The sequence below is a fragment of the Phocoena sinus genome, chromosome 4 (genome assembly GCF_008692025.1).
Source record: "Phocoena sinus isolate mPhoSin1 chromosome 4, mPhoSin1.pri, whole genome shotgun sequence".
Classification (NCBI taxonomy): Eukaryota; Metazoa; Chordata; class Mammalia; order Artiodactyla; family Phocoenidae; genus Phocoena; species Phocoena sinus.
This window is the reverse complement of record NC_045766.1, coordinates 26,457,353-26,477,879: the sequence shown is the minus strand read 5'-3', so window position 1 is coordinate 26,477,879 and position 20,527 is coordinate 26,457,353. Positions and strand designations below refer to the sequence as shown.

At 40.0% G+C, this 20,527-nt stretch overlaps 1 protein-coding gene across 3 annotated transcripts in view; it reads left to right on the top strand.

Moving 5' to 3' along the window:
* Positions 1-20,527, top strand: part of PLSCR4 (phospholipid scramblase 4) — a 47,978-nt gene that overhangs the window by 16,834 nt on the left and 10,617 nt on the right. For all 3 annotated transcript variants that reach the window (XM_032631250.1, XM_032631248.1, XM_032631249.1), the window contains exons 2-4: positions 4,180-4,206; positions 5,396-5,500; positions 20,167-20,402. In XM_032631250.1, coding sequence (XP_032487141.1) covers positions 4,200-4,206; positions 5,396-5,500; positions 20,167-20,402 — 348 coding nt within the window. In that variant the 5' untranslated portion in view covers positions 4,180-4,199. The remainder of the gene's footprint in view (positions 1-4,179; positions 4,207-5,395; positions 5,501-20,166; positions 20,403-20,527) is intronic.

Here is a 20,527-nt window from a genome sequence, read left to right as displayed (position 1 = left end):
TAGCTTCAGCAATTGTTAACATATGCCACTTTTGCACTGTGCTGTACCATTTGCCACTCTAGATAGTTGGATGGATATATGGATGAATGGATGAATAGATGGATAGATAGATTGATAATTTGGCCCGTTTTTACTAAGGCATTCAATAATCTGGTCTAATTACTTTCCATCACAGTTATTTGACAGTTTGCAATCCCCAGGCTTGATGTAGAAAAGAACAATAGATGTTTAGTTAGAAAGTTACACTAAACATATAACCGTCAGATGGTTCTTTTTTATTGTGAAACAATGTCATACATATAAATATGCAGATATAAACATATATGTACTCTTTAAAAACTAGTAACAACCCATCACCCCTGTTTCACCACCCTATTAGAAGTAGAACATTAGCAGGAACTTCAAGCCCCTTGAGGGCCAGAGCTAAACACTTTACCCACATCACTTCTTTTCCACAGGTAACCATTTTCCTAAATTTTGTGTTATTAATTACCTAATTTTATTCTTTAAAGTTTCCCCCGTACATGTATCAGAAAAAAAGCGTTTTGTCTCATTTCCTGCTTTTGAACATTCTTAAATGGACTCATATGTGTTCTCCTATGACTCCTTTTTTTTTGTACAGTGTTGTAATTTCGAGATTCATCTCTGTTGATGGGTATGGCTGTACTTTGTTTTCACTACAGTATACTATTATATCATATAAATATACCAGAATATATTTATCCAGGGTACCATTGATGGGCACTGGAAATGTTTTTAGTTTCTTTTAGTATGAACAGTGTGTCAAGAATATTCTCGTATATAACCTGTGTGTACACATGCAGTCACTTGAGGGTACATTCCTAGGAATGTCCAGAATTTAAGGTTCTAGAAAGATAGGGGCATTTTCCTAAACACCAGATATTACCATCATTAAAGGAATAGGACCAGTTCCTGGAACTTTTGGTTGGCCTGCAGTTGGGTCTGGATTTGTGATGTGCTCCAGGGAGCTGTTTTTACTTTTAAGACACGTAGGACATTGTACAACTAACTCCAGCTCCAGAGAGGGAGAGGAAATGGTCCAACACTGACGCAGGCTTGGCAGGAGGCTAGAATCTACATACTGGCTTATGCCGTGGTGACATTTGCTGGGTCAACTCAGTCTGTATTGACTACTCACTCATATAGTGTTCTAATGCTTCTTTGGCATACCTACACTGTATCGGTGATTTCTACCCTACTGGAGCAACACAAATGACCACATTCTGTACTCTGATAAGCAGAACAACTCATTGGAAAGAACATGGACTGGGAACTTAGAAGTACTTGAGTTTAGCAACATTGGCCAGTTACGTATTAGATGTTTTCATTTGTTTTTTTCACTATTACATTGTTTTGTTTATTTACTTTTTTTCCAGTTTATTTATTTATTTATTTATTTATTTACGGCTGTGTTGGGTCTTTGTTGCGGTGCACGGGCTTTCTCTAGTTGTAGCGAGTGGGGGCTACTCTTCGTTGCGGTGCATGGGCTTCTCATTGCGGTGGCTTCTCTTATTGTGGAGCACAGGCTCTAGGCACACAGGCTCAGCAGTTGTGGCTCGTGGGCTCCAGAGCGCAGGCTCAGTAGTTGTGGCACTCAGGCCCAGTTGCCCCACGGCATGTGGGATCTTCCCAGACCAGGGCTCGAACCCGTGTCCCCTGCATTGGCAGGTGGATTCTTAAGCACTGCACTACCAGGGAAGTCCCTGTTTATTTTTTTTTTGGTTTGTTTTTAATTTTTATTTTATATTGGAGTATAGTTGATTAACAATGTTGTGTTAGTTTCAGGTGTACAGCAGAGTGATTCAGTTATACATATACATGTGTCTGTTCTTTTTCAAATTCTTTTCTCATTTAGGTTATTACAGAGTATTAAGCAGAGGTCCCTGTGCTATACAGTAGGTCCTTGTTGGTTATCTATTTTAAATATAGCAGTGTGTACATGTCAGTCCCAAACTTGCAATCTATCTCTTCCCCCACCCTTGCCCCACTGGTAGCCATAAGTTCGTTCTCTATGTCTGTGAGTCTGTTTCTGTTTTGTAAATAAGTTCATTTGTATCATTTTTTTTCAGATTCCACATATAAGCAATATCATATTTGTCTTTGTCTGACCTACTTCACTTAGTATGATAATCTCCAGGTCCATCCATGTTGCTGCAAATGACATTATTTCATTTTTTTAATAGTTGAATAATATTCCATTGTATATATGTACCACATCTTCTTTATCCATTCATCTGTCAATGGACATTTAGATTGCTTCCATGTCTTGGCTATTGTAAACAGTGCTGCAGTGAACATTGAGGTGCATGTATCCTTTCGAACCATGTTTTTCTCCAGATATATGCCCAGGAGTGAGATTGCTGGATCATATGGTAGTCATATGGTAGCTCTGTTTTTAGTTTTTTAAGGAACCTCCATACTGTTCTCCATAGTGACTACACCAATTTACATTCCCACCAACAGTGTAGGAGGGTTCCTTTTCTCCACACCCTCTTCAGCATTTATTGTTTGTAGACATTTTGATGATGGCCATTCTGACTGCTGTGAGGTGATATCTCCTTGTAGTTTTGATTTGCATTTCTCTAATAATTAGTGACGTTAAGCATCTTTTCATGTGCCCCTTAGCCATCTGCATGTCTTCTTTGGATAAATGTCTATTTAGGTCTTTTGCCCATTTTTTGACTGGGTGGTTTGTTTTTTTGATATTGAGCTGCATGAGCTGTTTGTAAATTTTGGAGGTTAATTCCTTATTGGTCGTATCATTTGCAAATATTTTCTCCCATTCTGTGGGTCGTCTTTTCATTTTGTTTATGGTTTCTTTGCTTTGCAAACTGGAGATAATATATGAAAAGTGCTCTGCCTTTTCCTGACATTTGATAAGCATTCAGAGTATTATAGCTTTTGCTGATGTTTTCTCCTTGTTATTTGTCATCGCCCAGAACTCAGAAACCTGAAATACTGAAATTCCTTTCTGTAATAATCTTTTCCCCTTGATTGAATTAATGAAATCAATGAACTCTCTCCCCAACCTCCACCCCTTGTTTCAAATATCATCCCAACTTCTAGATTACTTCTCTGAGTTATTCTCATAATGTTCACATGTACATGTTTGTTATTTAAATGTTTAACATGTCTTCTCTTGGACTCTTCTTTAAACATAACATGTCCCGATTTAAACTTTTGGTTCCTGCCCACCCCAGTCCCAACATTTTCCCACCATCTTCCCACCATCTTCCTCTCTAGTTCAGCTAATGGCATCACCATCAGCTCGGGTACCCTGGCTTAAAAAGTGAGACTTATCCTCGACTCCTCTCTTACTTAGTCCATCAGCAACTCCTGTGGGTTCTGCTTCCAAATCTTGTTATGCATCTGACGGCATCTGACCCTCTCTCATGTCACCTCCCCAGTCTAAGCCAGCATCAGCTCCCACCTGGATTACTGCTGCCATCCCTCCCCCACTGCTTCTACTCCTGCCCCTCAAGATAAAGTTTAAATCAGATCTGGTCAATCCACTGATTAAAGTCTTCCAAAGACCCCCAACTGCAATTACAACAGATTCCAAACATTTTGCCATGAGTTTCAGGTATGATCAGACCTCTGTCTCCATCTCTGACCTCGGTTCTCTTCTTTCCCTGTGTTCCAGTCACACCTGACTTCTTTCTCTCCCTTGCTCATTGCCCAAGCTCATTGCCATCTCAAGGCCTTTGCACTTACTTTCTTGTCTTTTGGGAACTCTCTTCCTACATTTTTAGTATAATGCTTTCTGTCATAGTTCAGATAGCTGAAAGCTTACCTCCTGAGAGAGCTTTTCCCTGACCCTCCTCGAGCGCCTCATCCATGTTTTTCTTAATCTTTAACTTTGTTTTCTTCATAACTGTACTACCTAAATTTAATCTTTAATATCTCTTGATATGTTTCACTCCACTAGAATATAATCTCCAGCAGAGTGTCCATCTGGTTTACTGCTGTATTTTCAACACCTATAATAGTCCCTGGTACATAATAGATGCTCAGGAAATATTTGTTGAATTAATGAAGGAATGAAAGAAAGGTAACTGGGGACTAAAAGAATCACAGAACTTGTTACATGTATCACTAAATAATAATACTAACTATATAAATATATTTTTAAAGGTATAAAATGTGTTTTTTTTTCAGGATTAATTAGAATTCTTCAAATGTCAGGTAAGTTTTTGTGAATAAATTTTAATATGCTTTATTTTCAAATGTGAACTGTGTGATTCCTTTCCTTAAAAAATTGGAGTTTATTTCACTTTGAAGTCACTTGTTTAATATTTGAAGAATATATATATATATACATATATATACATTCATTTGTTCATTTATATATATGAACATTCCTCTTTATCTTTGACAGAAAAGGATTAAAAGGGTTTTATACTGGCATATAGGTACTGCAAAAATCTCTAAAGTATGTGGGGGAAAGTTAGGTAAAGGAAAAATACAGGTAGGAGAGTAAATCTGCAAAGAGAGGTAATAGTAATAAAAAGCCTGTGATGGCAGCTTGCCTTTACAGAAGAAGACTCAAAAATAGCGCTGCTTTTTCAAGCAATGTAGGAGATGATACAAGGAGAGAAACACCACATCTGTGGGATTTGTGTTTCTTATGAGATAAAAGTCAACCAGTTAAAAGAGTCAGGACTACCTTCTAGTGAGTAATTTCTCTAATTTCAACAAGAGGACAAGCTATAACATAACAAAAGTGACTTCAGTACCTCCCTTGCAGCAATTACAATGATCTAGGTTGCTTTTAGGCAGAATATGGTAAAAATGTGACTCACTGGAGATGAAGACTGAACCACCTCCAGCTGAGTTGTGTGTAGCATTACTGCTGTTTAAAGTATTAAGTATTGTGTTATGTTTTAAATTTATTAAGTATTCATCATGTTATATATTAAATTTATTAAGTATTTATTGTGTTGTGCTTTGAATTTATTTAAACACAGCCATTTTCCAAAAAGGATTCGGGACTAAATCAGATGCACTCTAAATGACTGTACTCTCCCTATTATATAATAGGAGAAGGAAGTTTTGGTACTGTGCAAGGAGTTTATGTAGATAGGAATGAGCATCAGGTCAGCTGAACACTCGCATGAAAGCTTGTTGCTTTGATCATGACAATATAATTGCTTAGTTTTATTTTTAAGTCCATATTCAGGCTAAAAATTCATCAAATATATTAATAGGTTGATGTCTAATATACATAATGAATTGCTTGTTTATAAAAAATGAGTGTATGTCATGTTGGTTATATTCATTGATGCATACCAAAATTTAAAAAATGAATATCTTCTGTAATCATATTATCATTCCCATTGTAAATCAGGTCCCCTTTCTCTCCCCCAAAATATAGTCCCCACAGGCCCTGAACAACTTGCAGATGAAATGGAGAATCAAATAAAAGCACCTGATCCAAGGCCTGGTGCCCCTCCTGAGTACAATTCCCATTTTGTACCAGGTAGGTTAACTATTCAGAAAGAATCTTGCCCCTCTCCAGAAAACCATACTCATAGTTAAGATTGCTTTTAAAATTAACTAATTAATTAATGGAATGATTCAGTAAATAAATACTGGATGCCTACAGCATGCCGAGTAGTTTACTAGATGTTAATTAGAATTATATTCCTGTCTTAGGAAGGAAGTTGTGCAAACATTGATGGCATTCTCTTTGCTTGAATGTGAAGAGAACGTTGTCCTGTGAAGAGCACAGAGGGCAGTAACTGCCTCTACTGGGGATTTGAGGGAAGCACTAACTGAGGAAATCAAGTTTTACTGGCACGTGAGGAATTTATCAATCGAAGGAAAGGGGGAAAGGGCCATACTTGCAGAAAGAACAATATGTCCAAAAGCTCAGGGTCATGAAGGTCTGGTTGGGACAAATGGCAGGAGAAGTGCAGAAAAATGGAAGTGAATGGCTTTGAGTTCTGATTCAGGAGCTTGTAGTTCAGCAAATAGTTTTATAAGTTTGAATACACAACTCATACTGTACTCAGGGACTCAGGAAAATAGATACTCCTAAGTATTTGGGCAATATGTAAATTCTTTAAAATTAAAAATACTCTTACTCTTTCACTTGGTCATGGCTAAAAAAACTAAACAAACAGTATTTTTCTCGAATGAACATCCTTATGATAGATTTTCTTTTTTTTCCAGAGAACAGCAAAACATCCACAGCTAAGCCCAGCTGTTGAAACTTAACCTTAATCCTGACTTGAAGTGGAAGCTTTTAAAAAATCTTCTCTTGCTTTTCTACCAAATTCTAGCTACTGTTGTCTTTGCTGCTACTTTTTCTCCCTAGATCTCATATTCGAAGATGCCTATGGGTTTAATTATATGCAAATTGCAGGTTATTATTTTTAGAGACACACAGACACACAGCATGGAGGGTGGGTGGAGCCCTCTAGGTGCTGAATTTTGATCCTTTGCAAGATGACAGCAGAGTGGGGTCTTCTGGATTCTGCAGCTGTTAATTCAGGTCACCACCGACCGTGTTGTGATGTTCCAGACTAAAAGGCAAACTGGAGATATTTCTTTATACTGTTATTCTCATAAAGAGATAAAAGTGACATACTATACGTTTATATAGCAAGGTCTGTTTTTAATACCAAATAGTTTATATCTCTATGCATTTATATCTCTGTGCCTTTATATTTCTAATAATATGGTTCTTGTTGGTATATGTTGAGACTTTGAGAATGTTAGGATCCTTGACCTTGTGCATTAGAGTGTTACGTTCTCAACTGTTGTGTGCCTCCCCTTCCCCCTCCCCTCTCCCTTTTTAAGCTGCTTCACAAGATTTGGAAGCTCCCCGATTCACTTTTACTTTCCTTTCAGTGGGTAGAAGAACGGTTGGTTGGTTGGTTGCTTGCTTGCTTACTTGGTTGGTTCTTTGTTTTTCAGTTATGCTGTTAAACTAAAAATCTCTGTTAAACTCCCTTACTGTTCATGTGACTGTTCTCTTTATGGTGTTTGACCAGTGATGCCGTGAGTTCGGGAAGATCTTCGCTGAACAGTCTTTTCCCCTATTGTTCATCCATTGTCAGTGTTTTATGTTGACCATGTGAAGGACATTAAAGCCCTAAAACATCTAAAAAAAAAACCCAACTCTTACTTTTGACTAAGGAAATCGTTTTAATCAGGATTATATTCAAATACATTTTAGTGATTTAGAAAATGATAAAGTATAGTGATATTTCTTTAAATATATATTTAAGTGTTTGTTTAGAGGCAGAAACCAGTGAGTTAGGCTGTGAAAGAGCAGAAGAAACCCCAGTATCCACAGGATGAGGGCAAGGATGTTGTCTTGGCTCCAGACATATGATTCATGGAGCTCAGGTAGCCTTTGCCCCGGCAGTGTTTTCTGAAAACAGGGCTTCCTTTTCCCCTTTCCCTCATGTGTATGCATGTTGTGTGAATCTGATCCAGTATAACCCCTCATTATGGCTTAACCCCTGCTAAATCCAAGTTTTGACGACCCTACATTGTAATATCACTATATATACATTTCTCTATGTTTTACTTCATTGGCTATCAACATTATCTACATAATCTGTCTTAGATTCACCAGTCACTCTATATCCAAGAACTTAGGTTCCAGTAGAACAGAAACTCCACCGTTTCTAAGAAGTAAACATTGGTTATAAATCATGTTCTGCTCATCTGGGAAAGTGTCTGTCTCTTCCTTTCTGTATCAAAAAAATAGCACAACTAATGAATTTTCAGTTATGAAAATCAGCAACAAAAATTCACTGTGATCACCATCTAGTGGCTGAACTATATACTTATTTATACTGATGCAAATTGTGTGCCCTTGATTCACATTAAGGAACTTGAAATACTAGAAATTTTAGCTTTAATGAATTTCTTTAAATTCAATTATATAATTCCATTTGCATTACATTACTGGATATTTGTTACCATTGAAAATAATTTTGGGCCAAATATGTTTAAAAACATAGTTAATAAAGAAGCCTTTGTTATATGTAGTCTATTTAAAGAGGAAAATGACATACTTTTTTGAAATAAAAAAGGATGATAATATTCAAAATAACTAAGAAAACACAAATCCCATAAAGCAGTATTTCTCAGTATTTTCCTACCTACTAGCATTGGTAGGAAAATGCTCCATAACAGAGTTCTTTATTTAAATAAGTGTGGGATACTATAGTTACACAAAGTTAAACATGTTTTGTTGTGTTTTCCTGCAGAACAATCAGAACCCTTAACGGCAATTTTAAAGCTTAAAAGAGAGTATAAAACATTTCCCACACGTAATTAGATTGTTTTTTTCTTCACTTCTCTTAACCTCTCTGAATAATACATACTTATAACAAAAATCATTTGATTACATACATTTGTATACAATTTTTTTAGAAGTATAGTCTCTAAACTGAATAGCACCATAATCTAAATTGTAATTTCTTTTCTAATTTATTGATCCTCAAAATTTGTTCCATGACGTACTTTTATCTTAAAATCACATGGTTAATACCAGAAGAATTAATCATCAACTCATTGAAGTGATATAACAATTAGTATTTTTGAGATAGTTTGTGTGACTTTTTAGGTGCATTGTATGCTTTTTAATAATAGTTCTAAAAAAATGATGAGCGGGATTTCCAAGCCAATTTGGGTACTCTTTTTTTTTTTTTTTTTTTTTTTTTAAACATCTTTATTGGGGTATAATTGCTTTACAATGGTGTGTTAGTTTCTGCTTTACAACAAAGTGAATCAGCTATACATATACATATGTTCCCATATGTCTTCCCTCTTGCGTCTCCCTCCCTCCCACTCTCCCCATCCCACCCTTCCAGGCTGTCACAAAGCACCGAGCTAATATCCCTGTGCCTTGCGGCTGCTTCCCCCCAGCTATCTACCTTACTACGTTTGTTAGTGTGTATATGTCCATGACTCTCTCTCGCCCTGTCAAAACTCACCCTTCCCCCTCCCCATATCCTCAAGTCCGTTCTCCAGTAGGTCTGCGTCTTTATTCCTATCTTACCCCTAGGTTCTTCATGACATTTTTTTCCCTTAAATTCCATATATATGTGTTAGCATACGGTATTTGTCTTTTTCTTTCTGACTTACTTCACTCTGTATGACAGATTCTAGGTCTATCCATCTCATTACAAATAGCTCAATTTCATTTCTTTTTAAGGCTGAGTAATATTCCATTGTGTATATGTGCCACATCTTCTTTATCCATTCATCCGATGATGGGCGCTTAGGTTGTTTCCATGTCCTGGCTATTGTAAATAGAGCTGCAATGAACATTTTGGTACATGACTCTCTTTGAATTTTGGTTTTCTCAGGGTATATGCCAAGTAGTGGGATTGCTGGGTCATATGGTAATTCTATTTGTAGTTTTTTAAGGAACCTCCATACTGTTCTCCACAGTGGCTGAACCAATTCACATTCACACCAGCAGTGCAAGAGTGTCCCCTTTTCTCCACACCCTCTCCAGCATTTATTGTTTCTTGATTTTTTGATGATGGCCATTCTGACTGGTGTGAGATGATATCTCATTGTAGTTTTGATTTGCATTTCTCTAATGATTAATGATGTTGAGCATTCTTTCATGTGTTTGTTGGCATTCTGTATATCTTCTTTGGAGAAATGTCTATTTAGGTCTTCTGCCCATTTTTGGATGGGGTTGTTTGTTTTTTTGTTATTGAGCTGCATGAGCTGCTTGTAAATTTTGGAGATTAATCCTTTGTCAGTTGCTTCATTTGCAAATGTTTTCTCCCATTCTGAGGGTTGTCTTTTGGTCTTGGTTATGGTTTCCTTTGCTGTGCAAAAGCTTTGAAGTTTCATTAGGTCCCATTTGTTTATTTTTGTTTTTATTTCCATTACTCTAGGAGGTGGGTCAGAAAGGATCTTGCTGTGATTTATGTCATAGAGTGTTCTTCCTATGTTTTCTTCTAAGAGTTTGATAGTTTCTGGCCTTACATTTAGGTCTTTAATCCATTTTGAGCTTATTTCTGTGTATGGTGTTAGGGAGTGATCTAATCTCATACTTTTACATGTACCTGTCCAGTTTTCCCAGCACCATTTATTGAAGAGGCTGTCCTTTCTCCACTGTACATTCCTGCCTCCTTTATCAAAGATAAGGTGTCCATATGTGCGTGGGTTTATCTCTGGGCTTTCTATCCTGTTCCACTGATCTATCTTTCTGTTTTTGTGCCAGTACCATACTGTCTTGATTACTGTTGCTTTGTAATATAGTCTGAAGTCAGGGAGCCTTATTCCTCCAGCTCCTTTTTTCGTTCTAAAGATTGCTTTGGCTATTCGGGGTCTTTTGTGTTTCCATACAAATTGCGAAATTTTTTGTTCTAGTTCTGTGAAAAATGCCAGTGGTAGTTTGATAGGGATTGCATTGAATCTGTAGATTGCTTTGGGTAGTAGAGTCATTTTCACAATGTTGATTCTTCCCATCCAAGAACATGGTATATCTCTCCATCTATTTGTATCATCTTTAATTTCTTTCATCAGTGTCTTATAATTTTCTGCATACAGGTCTTTCGTATCCTTAGGTAGCTTTATTCCTAGATATTTTATTCTTTTTGTTGCAATGGTAAATGGGAGTGTTTTCTTGATTTCACTTTCAGATTTTTCATCATTAGTATATAGGAATGCCAGAGATTTCTGTGCATTAATTTTGTATCCTGCTACTTTACCAAATTCATTGATTAGCTCTAGTAGTTTTCTGGTAGCATCTTTAGGATTCTCTATGTATAGTATCATGTCATCTGCAAACAGTGACAGCTTTACTTCTTCTTTTCCGATTTGGATTCCTTTTATTTCCTTTTCTTCTCTGATTGCTGTGGCTAAAACTTCCAAAACTATGTTGAATAAGAGTGGTGAGAGTGGGCAACCTTGTCTTGTTCCTGATCTTAGTGGAAATGCTTTCAGTTTTTCACCATTGAGGATGATGTTTGCTGTGGGCTTGTCATATATGGCTTTTATTATGTTTAGGAAAGTTCCCTCTATGCCTACTTTCTGGAGGGTTTTTATCATAAATGGGTGTTGAATTTTGTCGAAAGCTTTCTCTGCATCTATTGAGATGATCATATGGTTTTTCTCCTTCAATTTGTTAATATGGTTTATCACATTGATAGATTTGCGTATATTGAAGAACCCTTGCATTCCTGGAATAAACCCCACTTGATCATGGTGTATGATCCTTTTAATGTGCTGTTGGATTCTGTTTGCTAGTATTTTGTTGAGGATTTTTGCATCTATGTTCATCAGTGATATTGGCCTGTAGTTTTCTTTCTTTGTGACATCCTTGTCTGGTTTTGGTATCAAGGTGATGGTGGCTTCGTAGAAGGAATTTGGGAGTGTTCCTCCCTCTGCTATATTTTGGAAGAGTTTGAGAAGGATAGGTGTTAGCTCTTCTCTAAACGTTTGATAGAATTCACCTGTGAAGCCATCTGGTCCTGGGCTTTTGTTTGTTGGAAGGTTTTTAATCACAGTTTCAATTTCAGTGCTTGTGATTGGTCTGTTCATATTTTCTATTTCTTCCTGATTCAGTCTTGGCAGGTTGTGCATTTCTAAGAATTTGTCCATTTCTTCCAGATTGTCCATTTTATTGGCATAGAGTTGCTTGTAGTAATCTCTCATGATTTTTTTTATTTCTGCAGTGTCAGTTGTTACTTCTCCTTTTTCATTTCTAATTCTATTGATTTGAGTCTTCTCCCTTTTTTTCTTGATGAGTCTGGCTAGTGGTTTATCTATTTTGTTTATCTTCTCAAAGAACCAGCTTTTAGTTTTATTGATCTTTGCTATTGTTTCCTTCATTTCTTTTTCATTTATTTCTGATCTGATTTTTATGATTTCTTTCCTTCTGCTAGCTTTGAGGTTTTTTTGTTCTTCTTTCTCTAATTGCTTGAGGTGCAAGTTAGGTTGTTTATTCGAGATGTTTCCTGCTTCTTAAGGTGGGCTTGTATTGCTATAAACTTCCCCCTTAGAACTGCTTTTGCTGCATCCCATAGGTTTTGGGTCGTTGTGTCTCCATTGTCATTTGTTTCTAGGTATTTTTTGATTTCCTCTTTGATTTCTTCAGTGATCACTTCATTATTAAGTAGTGTATTGTTTAGCCTCCATGTGTTTGTATTTTTTACAGATCTTTTCCTGTAATTGATATCTAGTCTCATGGCGTTGTGGTCGGAAAAGATACTTGATACAATTTCAATTTTCTTAAATTTACCAAGGCTTGATTTGTGACCCAAGATATGATCTATCCTGGAGAATGTTCCATGAGCACTTGAGAAAAATGTGTATTCTGTTGTTTTTGGATGGAGTGTCCTATAAATATCAATTAAGTCCATCTTGTTTAATGTATCATTTAAAGCTTGTGTTTCCTTATTTATTTTCATTTTGGATGATTTGTCCATGGGTGAAAGTGGGGTGTTAAAGTCCCCTACTATGAATGTGTTACTGTTGATCTCCCCTTTTATGGTTGTTAGTATTTGCCTTATGTATTGAGGTGCTCCTATGTTGGGTGCATAAATATTTACAATTGTTATATCTTCTTCTTGGATCGATCCCTTGATCATTATGTAGTGTCCTTCTTTGTCCCTTTTAATAGTCCTTATTTTAAAGTCTATTTTGTCTGATATGAGAATTGCTACTCCAGCTTTCTCTTGGTTTCCATTTGCATGGAATATCTTTTTCCATCCCCTTACTTTCAGTCTGTATGTGTCTCTAGTTCTGAAGTGGGTCTCTTGTAGACAGCATATATAAGGGTCTTGTTTTTGTATCCATTCAGCCAATCTGTGTCTTTTGGTGGGAGCATTTAGTCCATTTACATTTAAGGTAATTATCGATATGTATGTTCCTATTTCCATTTTATATATTGTTTTGGGTTCGCTACTATAGGTCATTTCCTTCTCTTGTGTTTCGTGTCTAGAGAAGTTCCTTTAGCATTTGTTGTAAAGCTGGTTTGGTGGTGCTGAACTCTCTCAGCTTTTGCTTGTCTGTAAAGGTTTTAATTTCTCCATCAAATGTGAATGAGATCCTTGCTGGGTAGAGTAGTCTTGGTTGCAGGCTATTCTCCTTCATCACTTTCAGTATGTCCTGCCACTCCCTTCTGGCTTGTAGGGTTTCTGCTGAGAGATCAGCTGTTAACCTTATGGGGATTCCCTTGTGTGTTATTTGTTGTTTTTCCCTTGCTGCTTTTAATATGCTTTCTTTGTATTTAATTTTTGACAGTTTGATTAATATGTGTCTTGGCGTGTTTCTCCTTGTATTTATCCTGTATGGGACCCTCTGTGCTTCCTGGACTTGATTAACTATTTCCTTTCCCATATTAGGGAAGTTTTCAACTATAATCTCTTCAAATATTTTCTCAGTCCCTTTCTTTCTTTCTTCTTCTTCTGGAACCCCTATAATTCGAATGTTGGTGCGTTTCATGTTGTCCCAGAGGTCTCTGAGACTGTCCTCAGTTCTTTTCATTCTTTTTTCTTTATTCTGCTCTGCAGTAGTTATTTCCACTACTTTATCTTCCAGGTCACTTATCCGTTCTTCTGCCTCAGTTATTCTGCTATTGATCCTATCTAGAGTGATTTTAATTTCATTTATTGCATTGTTCATCGTTGCTTGTTTCATCTTTAGTTCTTGTAGGTCCTTGTTAACTGTTTCTTGCATTTTGTCCATTCTACTTCCAAGATTTCGGATCATCCTTACTATCATTATTCTGAATTCTTTTTCAGGTAGATTGCCTATTTCCTCTTCATTTGTTAGGTCTGGTGGGTTTTTATCTTGCTGCTTCATCTGCTGTGTGTTTTTCTGTCTTCTCATTTTGCTTATCTTACTGTGTTTGGGGTCTCCTTTTTGCAGGCTGCACTTTCGTAGTTCCCGTTGTTTTTGATGTCTGTCTCCAGTGGCTAAGGTTGTTTCAGTGGGTTGTGTAGGCTTCCTGGTGGAGGGGACTAGTGCCTGTGTTGTGCTGGATGAGGCTGGATCTTGTCTCTCTAGTGGGCAGGTTCACGTCTGGTGGTGTGTTTTGGGGTGTCTGTGGCCTTATTATGATTTTAGGCAGCCTCTCTGCTAATGGGTGTGGTTGTGTTCCTGTTTTGCTAGTTGTTTGGCATAGGTTGTCCAGCACTGTGGCTTGCTGGTCGTTGAGTGAAGCTGGGTGCTGGTGTTAAGATGGAGGTCTCTGGGAGATTTCCGCTGTTTAATATTATGTGGAGCTGGGAGGTCTCTTGTTGACCAGTGACCTGAAGTTGGCTCTTCTACCTCAGAGGCAGAGCCCTGACTCCTGGCTGGAGCACCACGAGCCTTTCATCCACACGGCTCAGAATAAAAGGGAGAAAAAGTAGAGAGAATTAGTAGAGGTATGAGGAAAGAAAGAAGGAAAGGAGGAAAGGAAGGAAGGAAGAAAGAAGCAAAGAAGGAAAGAAAGGAGGGAGGGAGGGAGGGAGGGAGGAAGGAAGGAAGGAGGGAAAGAAGGAAAAAAAGACAGAAAGAAAGATGATACAGTAAAAATAAAATAAAGTATAATATAGTTATTGAATTAAACAATATTTAGAAAAAAAAAAAGGGACGAATAGAACCTTAGGACAAATGTTGGAAGCAAAGCTATACAGAGAAAATCTTACACAGAAGCATACACATACACCTTCACAAAAAGAGGTAAAGGGGGAAAAATCATAAATCCTGCTCCCTGAGACCACCTCCTCAATTTGGGGTGATTCGTTGTCTAAAGGAGGGAGGGAAGGAAGGAAAGAAAGAAAGAACGAAGGTAAAGTATAATAAAGTTATTACAATTAAACTTAATTATTAAGAAAAAGAATTTTTAAAAAAAAGTCATGGACGGATAGAGCCCTAGGACAAATGGTGGAAGCTAGAGTATACAGACTAGATGTCACACAGGAGCATACACGTACACCTTCACAAAAAGAGGAAAAGGGAAAAAAATCATAGATTTCGCTCCTATATTCCACCTCTTCAATTTGGGATCATTCCTTGTCTATTCAGGTATTCCACAGATGCAGGGTATATCAAGTTGATTGTGGAGCTTTAATCCGCTGCTTCTGTGGCTGCTGGGAGAGATTTCCCTTTCTCTTCTTTGTTTTCACAGCTCACAGGAGCTCAGCTTTGGATTTGGCCCTGCCTCTGCGTGTAGGTCGCTGGAGGGCATCTGTTTTTTCGCTCAGACAGGACGGGGTTAAAGGAGCCGCTGATTCGGGGCCTCCGGCTCACTCAGGCCGGGGGTTGGGGGATGGGGGAAGGAGGGGCACTGCGTGCGGGGCCGGCCTGAGGCGGCAGAGGCAGCGTGACGTTGCGGCAGAGGCCGGCGTGACGTTGCACCAGCCTGAGGCCCGCCGTGCGCTGTCCCGGGGAAGTTGTCCCTGGATCCCGGGAACCTGGCAGTGGCGGGCTGCACAGGCTCCGCGGAAGAGGGGTGTGGAGAGTGACCTGTGCTCGCACACAGGCCCCTTGGTGGCGGCAGCAGCAGCCTTAGCGTCTCCCGCCCGTCTCTGGGGTCCGCGGTTTTAGCCGCGGCTCGCGCCCGTCTCTGGGGTTTGCGCTTTCAGCCGCGGCTCGCGCCCGTCTCTGGGGTTTGCGCTTTCAGCCGCGGCTCGCGCCCGTCTCGGGGGCTCGCGCCCTCAGCCGCGGCTCGCGCCCGTCTCTGGGGTTCGCGCTTTTAGCCGCGGCTCGCGCCCGTCTCTGGAGTTCCTTTAAGCAGCGCTCTTAAACCCCTCTCCTCGCGCACCAGGAGACAAAGAGGGAAGAAAAAGTCTCTTGCCTCTTCGGCCGGTGCAGGCTTTTCCCCGAACTCCCTCCCGGCTAGTCGTGGTGCACTAACCCCTTCAGGCTATGTTCAAGCCGCCAACCCCAGTCCTCTCTCTGAGCTCCGTCCAAAACCAAAACCCGAGCCTCAGCTCGCAGCCCCGCCCGCCCCGGTGGGTGAGCAGCAAGCCTCTCGGGTTGGTGAGTGCTGGTCGGCACCGATCGTCTGTGCAGGAATCTCCCCGCTTTGCCCTCCGCACCCGTCGCTGTGCACTACTCCGCGGTCCCGAAACTCCCCCCTCTGCCTCCCGCAGTCTCCGCCCGCGGAGGGGCTTCCTAGTGTGTGGAAACTTTTCCTCCTTCACAGCTCCCTCCCACTGGTGCAGGTGCCGTCCTTATTCTTTTGTCTCTGTTTTTTCTTTTGCCCTACCCAGTTACGTGGGGAGTTTCTTGCCTTTTGGTAGGTCTGAGGTCGTCTGCCAGCCTTCAGTAGGAGTTCTGTAGGAGTTGTTCCACGTGTGGATGTATTTCTGGTGTATCCGTGGGGAGGAAGGCGATCTCCGCGTCTTACTCTTCCGCCATCTTCAAGGTCCCCCCCCTAATTTGGGTACTCTTAAACACAGCTCTTAAAGGAATTAAAGTCTGTTCTTCACAACAAACTGAAACGTGAAATTTCCTCCATTTTTTCTAAAGACATTAGCACTTTTTTTCTCACTTAGCTCTAATTTAACATTGTTTCTAGTTACCATTATTTTTCTGTTAGTCTCTCCTGACTCCTGGTCTCTGTCAAGAGGTCTGTGTTCTCTACCCTTAAAAACGGGTATTCCCCAGAGGTCCTTGGGCCACTCCCCTGTCCAGCCCTGCCCTGCCCTGTCCTCTCTCTCACCTCTTCCATTCACCTGTCCTTTTACACTCTCCTAAGTTATACTGGGAATACCCCCATATGGTTTCATTTGCCTTTAACCACTTACGAATCCCTTAGCCCCTACCCACATCAGTCTCCTCTGCTCTAAACTTGCATTTCCACCTGCCTGTAGACCACTTGCCCTGGGTGACCCAGGATCTCAAACTCAGTGATTCCTCAGTGCATCTTGGGCATCTCACTCCGGAACACGTGCCCTCTGTTCTTTCTCTACACTGGAGGCCTGCAGGGACCCATGTCAGAAACTTGAGAATCTTTCCTCACATCCAGTCTACTGCCAAGACAATATGTCTCTTAAACGTCGATTATTTTCTCCACTTTCTACTCTTTTCATCACAATTAAACTTCCTTACCTCACATCTAGACTCCTGCAGGCACCTCCTTCCTAATTTAACCTTCTCACTCATAAAGGTTCTAAATGTAAAACTGGTCACTCCATTTTACATTTTACTAGCATAAAGCTCAGGTTCTTTGCACAGAGCATAGGTCTTTCATAATCGTCACTTCCTCCCCACCTTCCTTTCTGTTTTGTTTGCTAAATCTCTATATATGCATGGCCTTTATTCCTGTGGTACTGAGCTTCCTCTGTGCGGCTGCTCATTTTGTACCTGCTGTATCGAAAACTTTTGCTCATCGTAAAGGTGCTGGCTGGGTCTAATGTGTCAGCACTTACATCACAGGGTACCTCTTCTGCCTAGGTTAGTTGCCCCTCCTCTCTAATCACTTCACATACTATGCGTCTACCAGTGAATGTGTTACAGACCCAGGTCCTTGGACAATTTAATCAACAGAAATTGTTAAGAGGCCAGATGAGAAGTTGAAGCAGGGCTTTACTGGGATTCCTGCTACAGCAGAGGGAGCGAGAATAAGAAGCAGGTGGCCTTGCTCACTCCCCGAGGCAGGGGCTGAGCTGGTTCCTTAAATGGGGTGAGGGTAGGGACGGGTCAGTGGGTTGGGCAGGAGGCGTAGCCTGGGTGGTCTTCCCACCCCCTTGGTGGTGCTGTGTGCAGAGATCATGCACAGGACCCTGCTTTTGCATGCAACCGTTCATAATATTTCCCTATGATGCATTTTAATTTCTGTAAGTTTAGTAATGTCCCCATTTTCACCCCTGTGTTTAACAATTGAAGTCTATTTTTTTTTCTTGGTTAGTCTGGCTTAAGGTTTCTCAATTTTGTTGATCTTTTTTTTTTTTGAGGTACGTGGGCCTCTCACTGCTGTGGCCTCTCCCGTCGCTCCAGATGCACAGGCCCAGCAGCCATGTCTCACGGGCCCAGCCACTCCGCGGCATGTGGGATCTTCCCGGACTGGGGCATGAACCCATGTCCCCTGCCTTGGCAGACGGACTCTTAACCACTGAGCCACCAGGGGCACTTGTTGATCTTTTAAAAGAACCTACTTTTGGTTTTGCTGATTTTTTAAAAATTAATTACTTTATTTATTTTTGGCTGTGTTGGGTCTTCGTTTCTGTGCGAGGGCTTTCTCTAGTTGTGGCAAGTGGGGGCCACTCTTCATTGCAGTGCACGGGCCTCTCACTATCGTGGCCTCTCTTGTTGTGGAGCACAGGCTCCAGACGCATAGGCTCAGTAGTTGTGGCTCACGGGCCCAGTTACTCCGAGGCATGTGGGATTTTCCCAGACCAGGGCTTGAACCCGTGTCCCCTGAATTGGCAGGCAGATTCTCAACCACTGCGCCACCAGGGAAGCCCAGTTTTGCTGATTTTTGTCTATTGTTTTTCCTGTTTCATTTCACTCACTTCTACTTCAGTGTTTATTATTTCCTCCTTCTTGCTTTGGGTTTGATTTATTTCTAAGGTGGAAAGTTGGGTTACTGATTTGAGCTATTTCTTTTTTAGTGTAGGTGTTTACAGCTGTCAGTTTCCCTCTAAGCATTGTTTTAGCTGCATCCCATAAGCTTTGGTATATTGTGCTTTTGTTTCATTCATCTCAAAGTATTTTCTCATTTCTCTCATGATTTCTTTTTACCCGTTTGTTTATTTAAGAGTGTATTGATTTATTTCCTCATATTTGTGATTTCCAAAATTTCTTCTATTATTATTGATTTCTGGTTTTATTCCATTGTAATAGAATATACTCTGTATGATTTCAGGTATCTTAAATTTGTTGAGACTTGTTTTATGGCCATCCAGTAGGTCTATCCTGGAGAAGGTTCTATGTGCATTTGAGAAGAATGTTTAGTCTGTTGTTGTTGGGTAGAGTGTTCTATACATGCCTGTTATGTATTGTTTCATTTATAGTGTTTTTCATGCTTCTATTTCCTTTTTGATCTTCTGCTTAGGTGTTCTATCCCTTATTGTGAGTGGGGTATTGCAGCCTCCAACTATTGTTCATTGGATTGCCTATTTCACTTTTTAGTGTGTCAGTTTTTGCTTCATGTATTTTGAAGCTCTGTTTTTAGGTGTATATAATTGTTATGTCTTCTTGATGGATTGACACTTCTGTTATTGTAATAAAATGTTCTTTACCTCTAGTAACAGTTTTTGTCTTAAAGTATATTTTGTCTGACGCGAGTATTGTTATTTCACTAGTTTTTATTAATGAAGTACTAATGCAAAGTTCAAGGATGAACGTTGAAAACTTGCCAAGTAAAAGAAACCAGATACAAAGGCTATGTCACATGATTTTATTTATATGAAATGTCCGGATTAGGCAAATCTATAGAGATAGCGGTTTCCAGGGACTGGGGGAAAAGATGGGGAATGACCGCCAATGGGTATGGGATTTTTGGGACGGGTGATGAAACTGTTCTGGAGTTAGATAGCAGTCATTAAAAGAACCCCTTTGGGGGGCTTCCCTGGTGGCGCAGTGGTTGGGAGTCCGCCTGCCAATGCGGGGGACACGGGTTCGTGCCCCGGTCCAGGAGGATCCCGCATGCCGCGGAGTGGCTGGGCCCGTGAGCCATGGCCACTGAACCTGCGCATCCAGAGCCTGTGCTCCGCAACGGGAGAGGCTGCGGCTGTGAGAGGCCCGCAAGCCGCAAAAAGAAAAAAAAAAAAGAACCCCTTTGAAGTTTAGTAGACCTTACTACCTTTATGACCTTAAACAATAATAACAGTAAACATAGTAACAAAAAATTAACCATGCTAATTATATGCTAGGCCTTGCGCTAATCCTACTATAACCTAATGAAGTAGGTATATTATTATCTCCAAAGAAGGAAGCTAATGCCTAGAGGCTAACATGTTAACTTGATATTTCAACCTTACTTCTGTACCTCTGAAATGGGAATAATTGTCTCATAAGGCTTAAGAGGATTAAATGAGTTAATATGTAAATCCCCTTAGTACATTTTGGTACATCCTACACACTTGTAAAATGGAACACCTTGTTATTTTTAAGTGGAGGTTGTGTGATTCATATCATCTCCATGTAAAAAGTCATGCTAATTTCCAATATATTGTAGTGTTTATAATGTATAACACTTTCATTTGTTTTTGAACACAGGGCCCCCTGGACCAGCTGTCCCTCCTCCTGCAGGCCACCCAGGAGGCTTGCCTGTGGGATACTACAGTCCACATCAGCCCACTACCTTCCCCTTGTACATGCAAACTGGTGGTAGCCATCCTATCCAGTACCAGCCTGGAAAATATCCTGCACCACAACATTCTGCTCCAATAGTATGGATGCCAATGCCAACTGTTATGCCAAACTGTCCTCCAGGTCTGGAATATTTAGCCCAGGTACTCCACACAAATCCAAATTATTTTCTTACAAAGTATGACTGGGGATCCAAAAAAAAGAGACTGGATAGAGTAGATAAAGGGATGGGTCAGTGATGACAGATGTTTGTGAGACTATCGGAGTG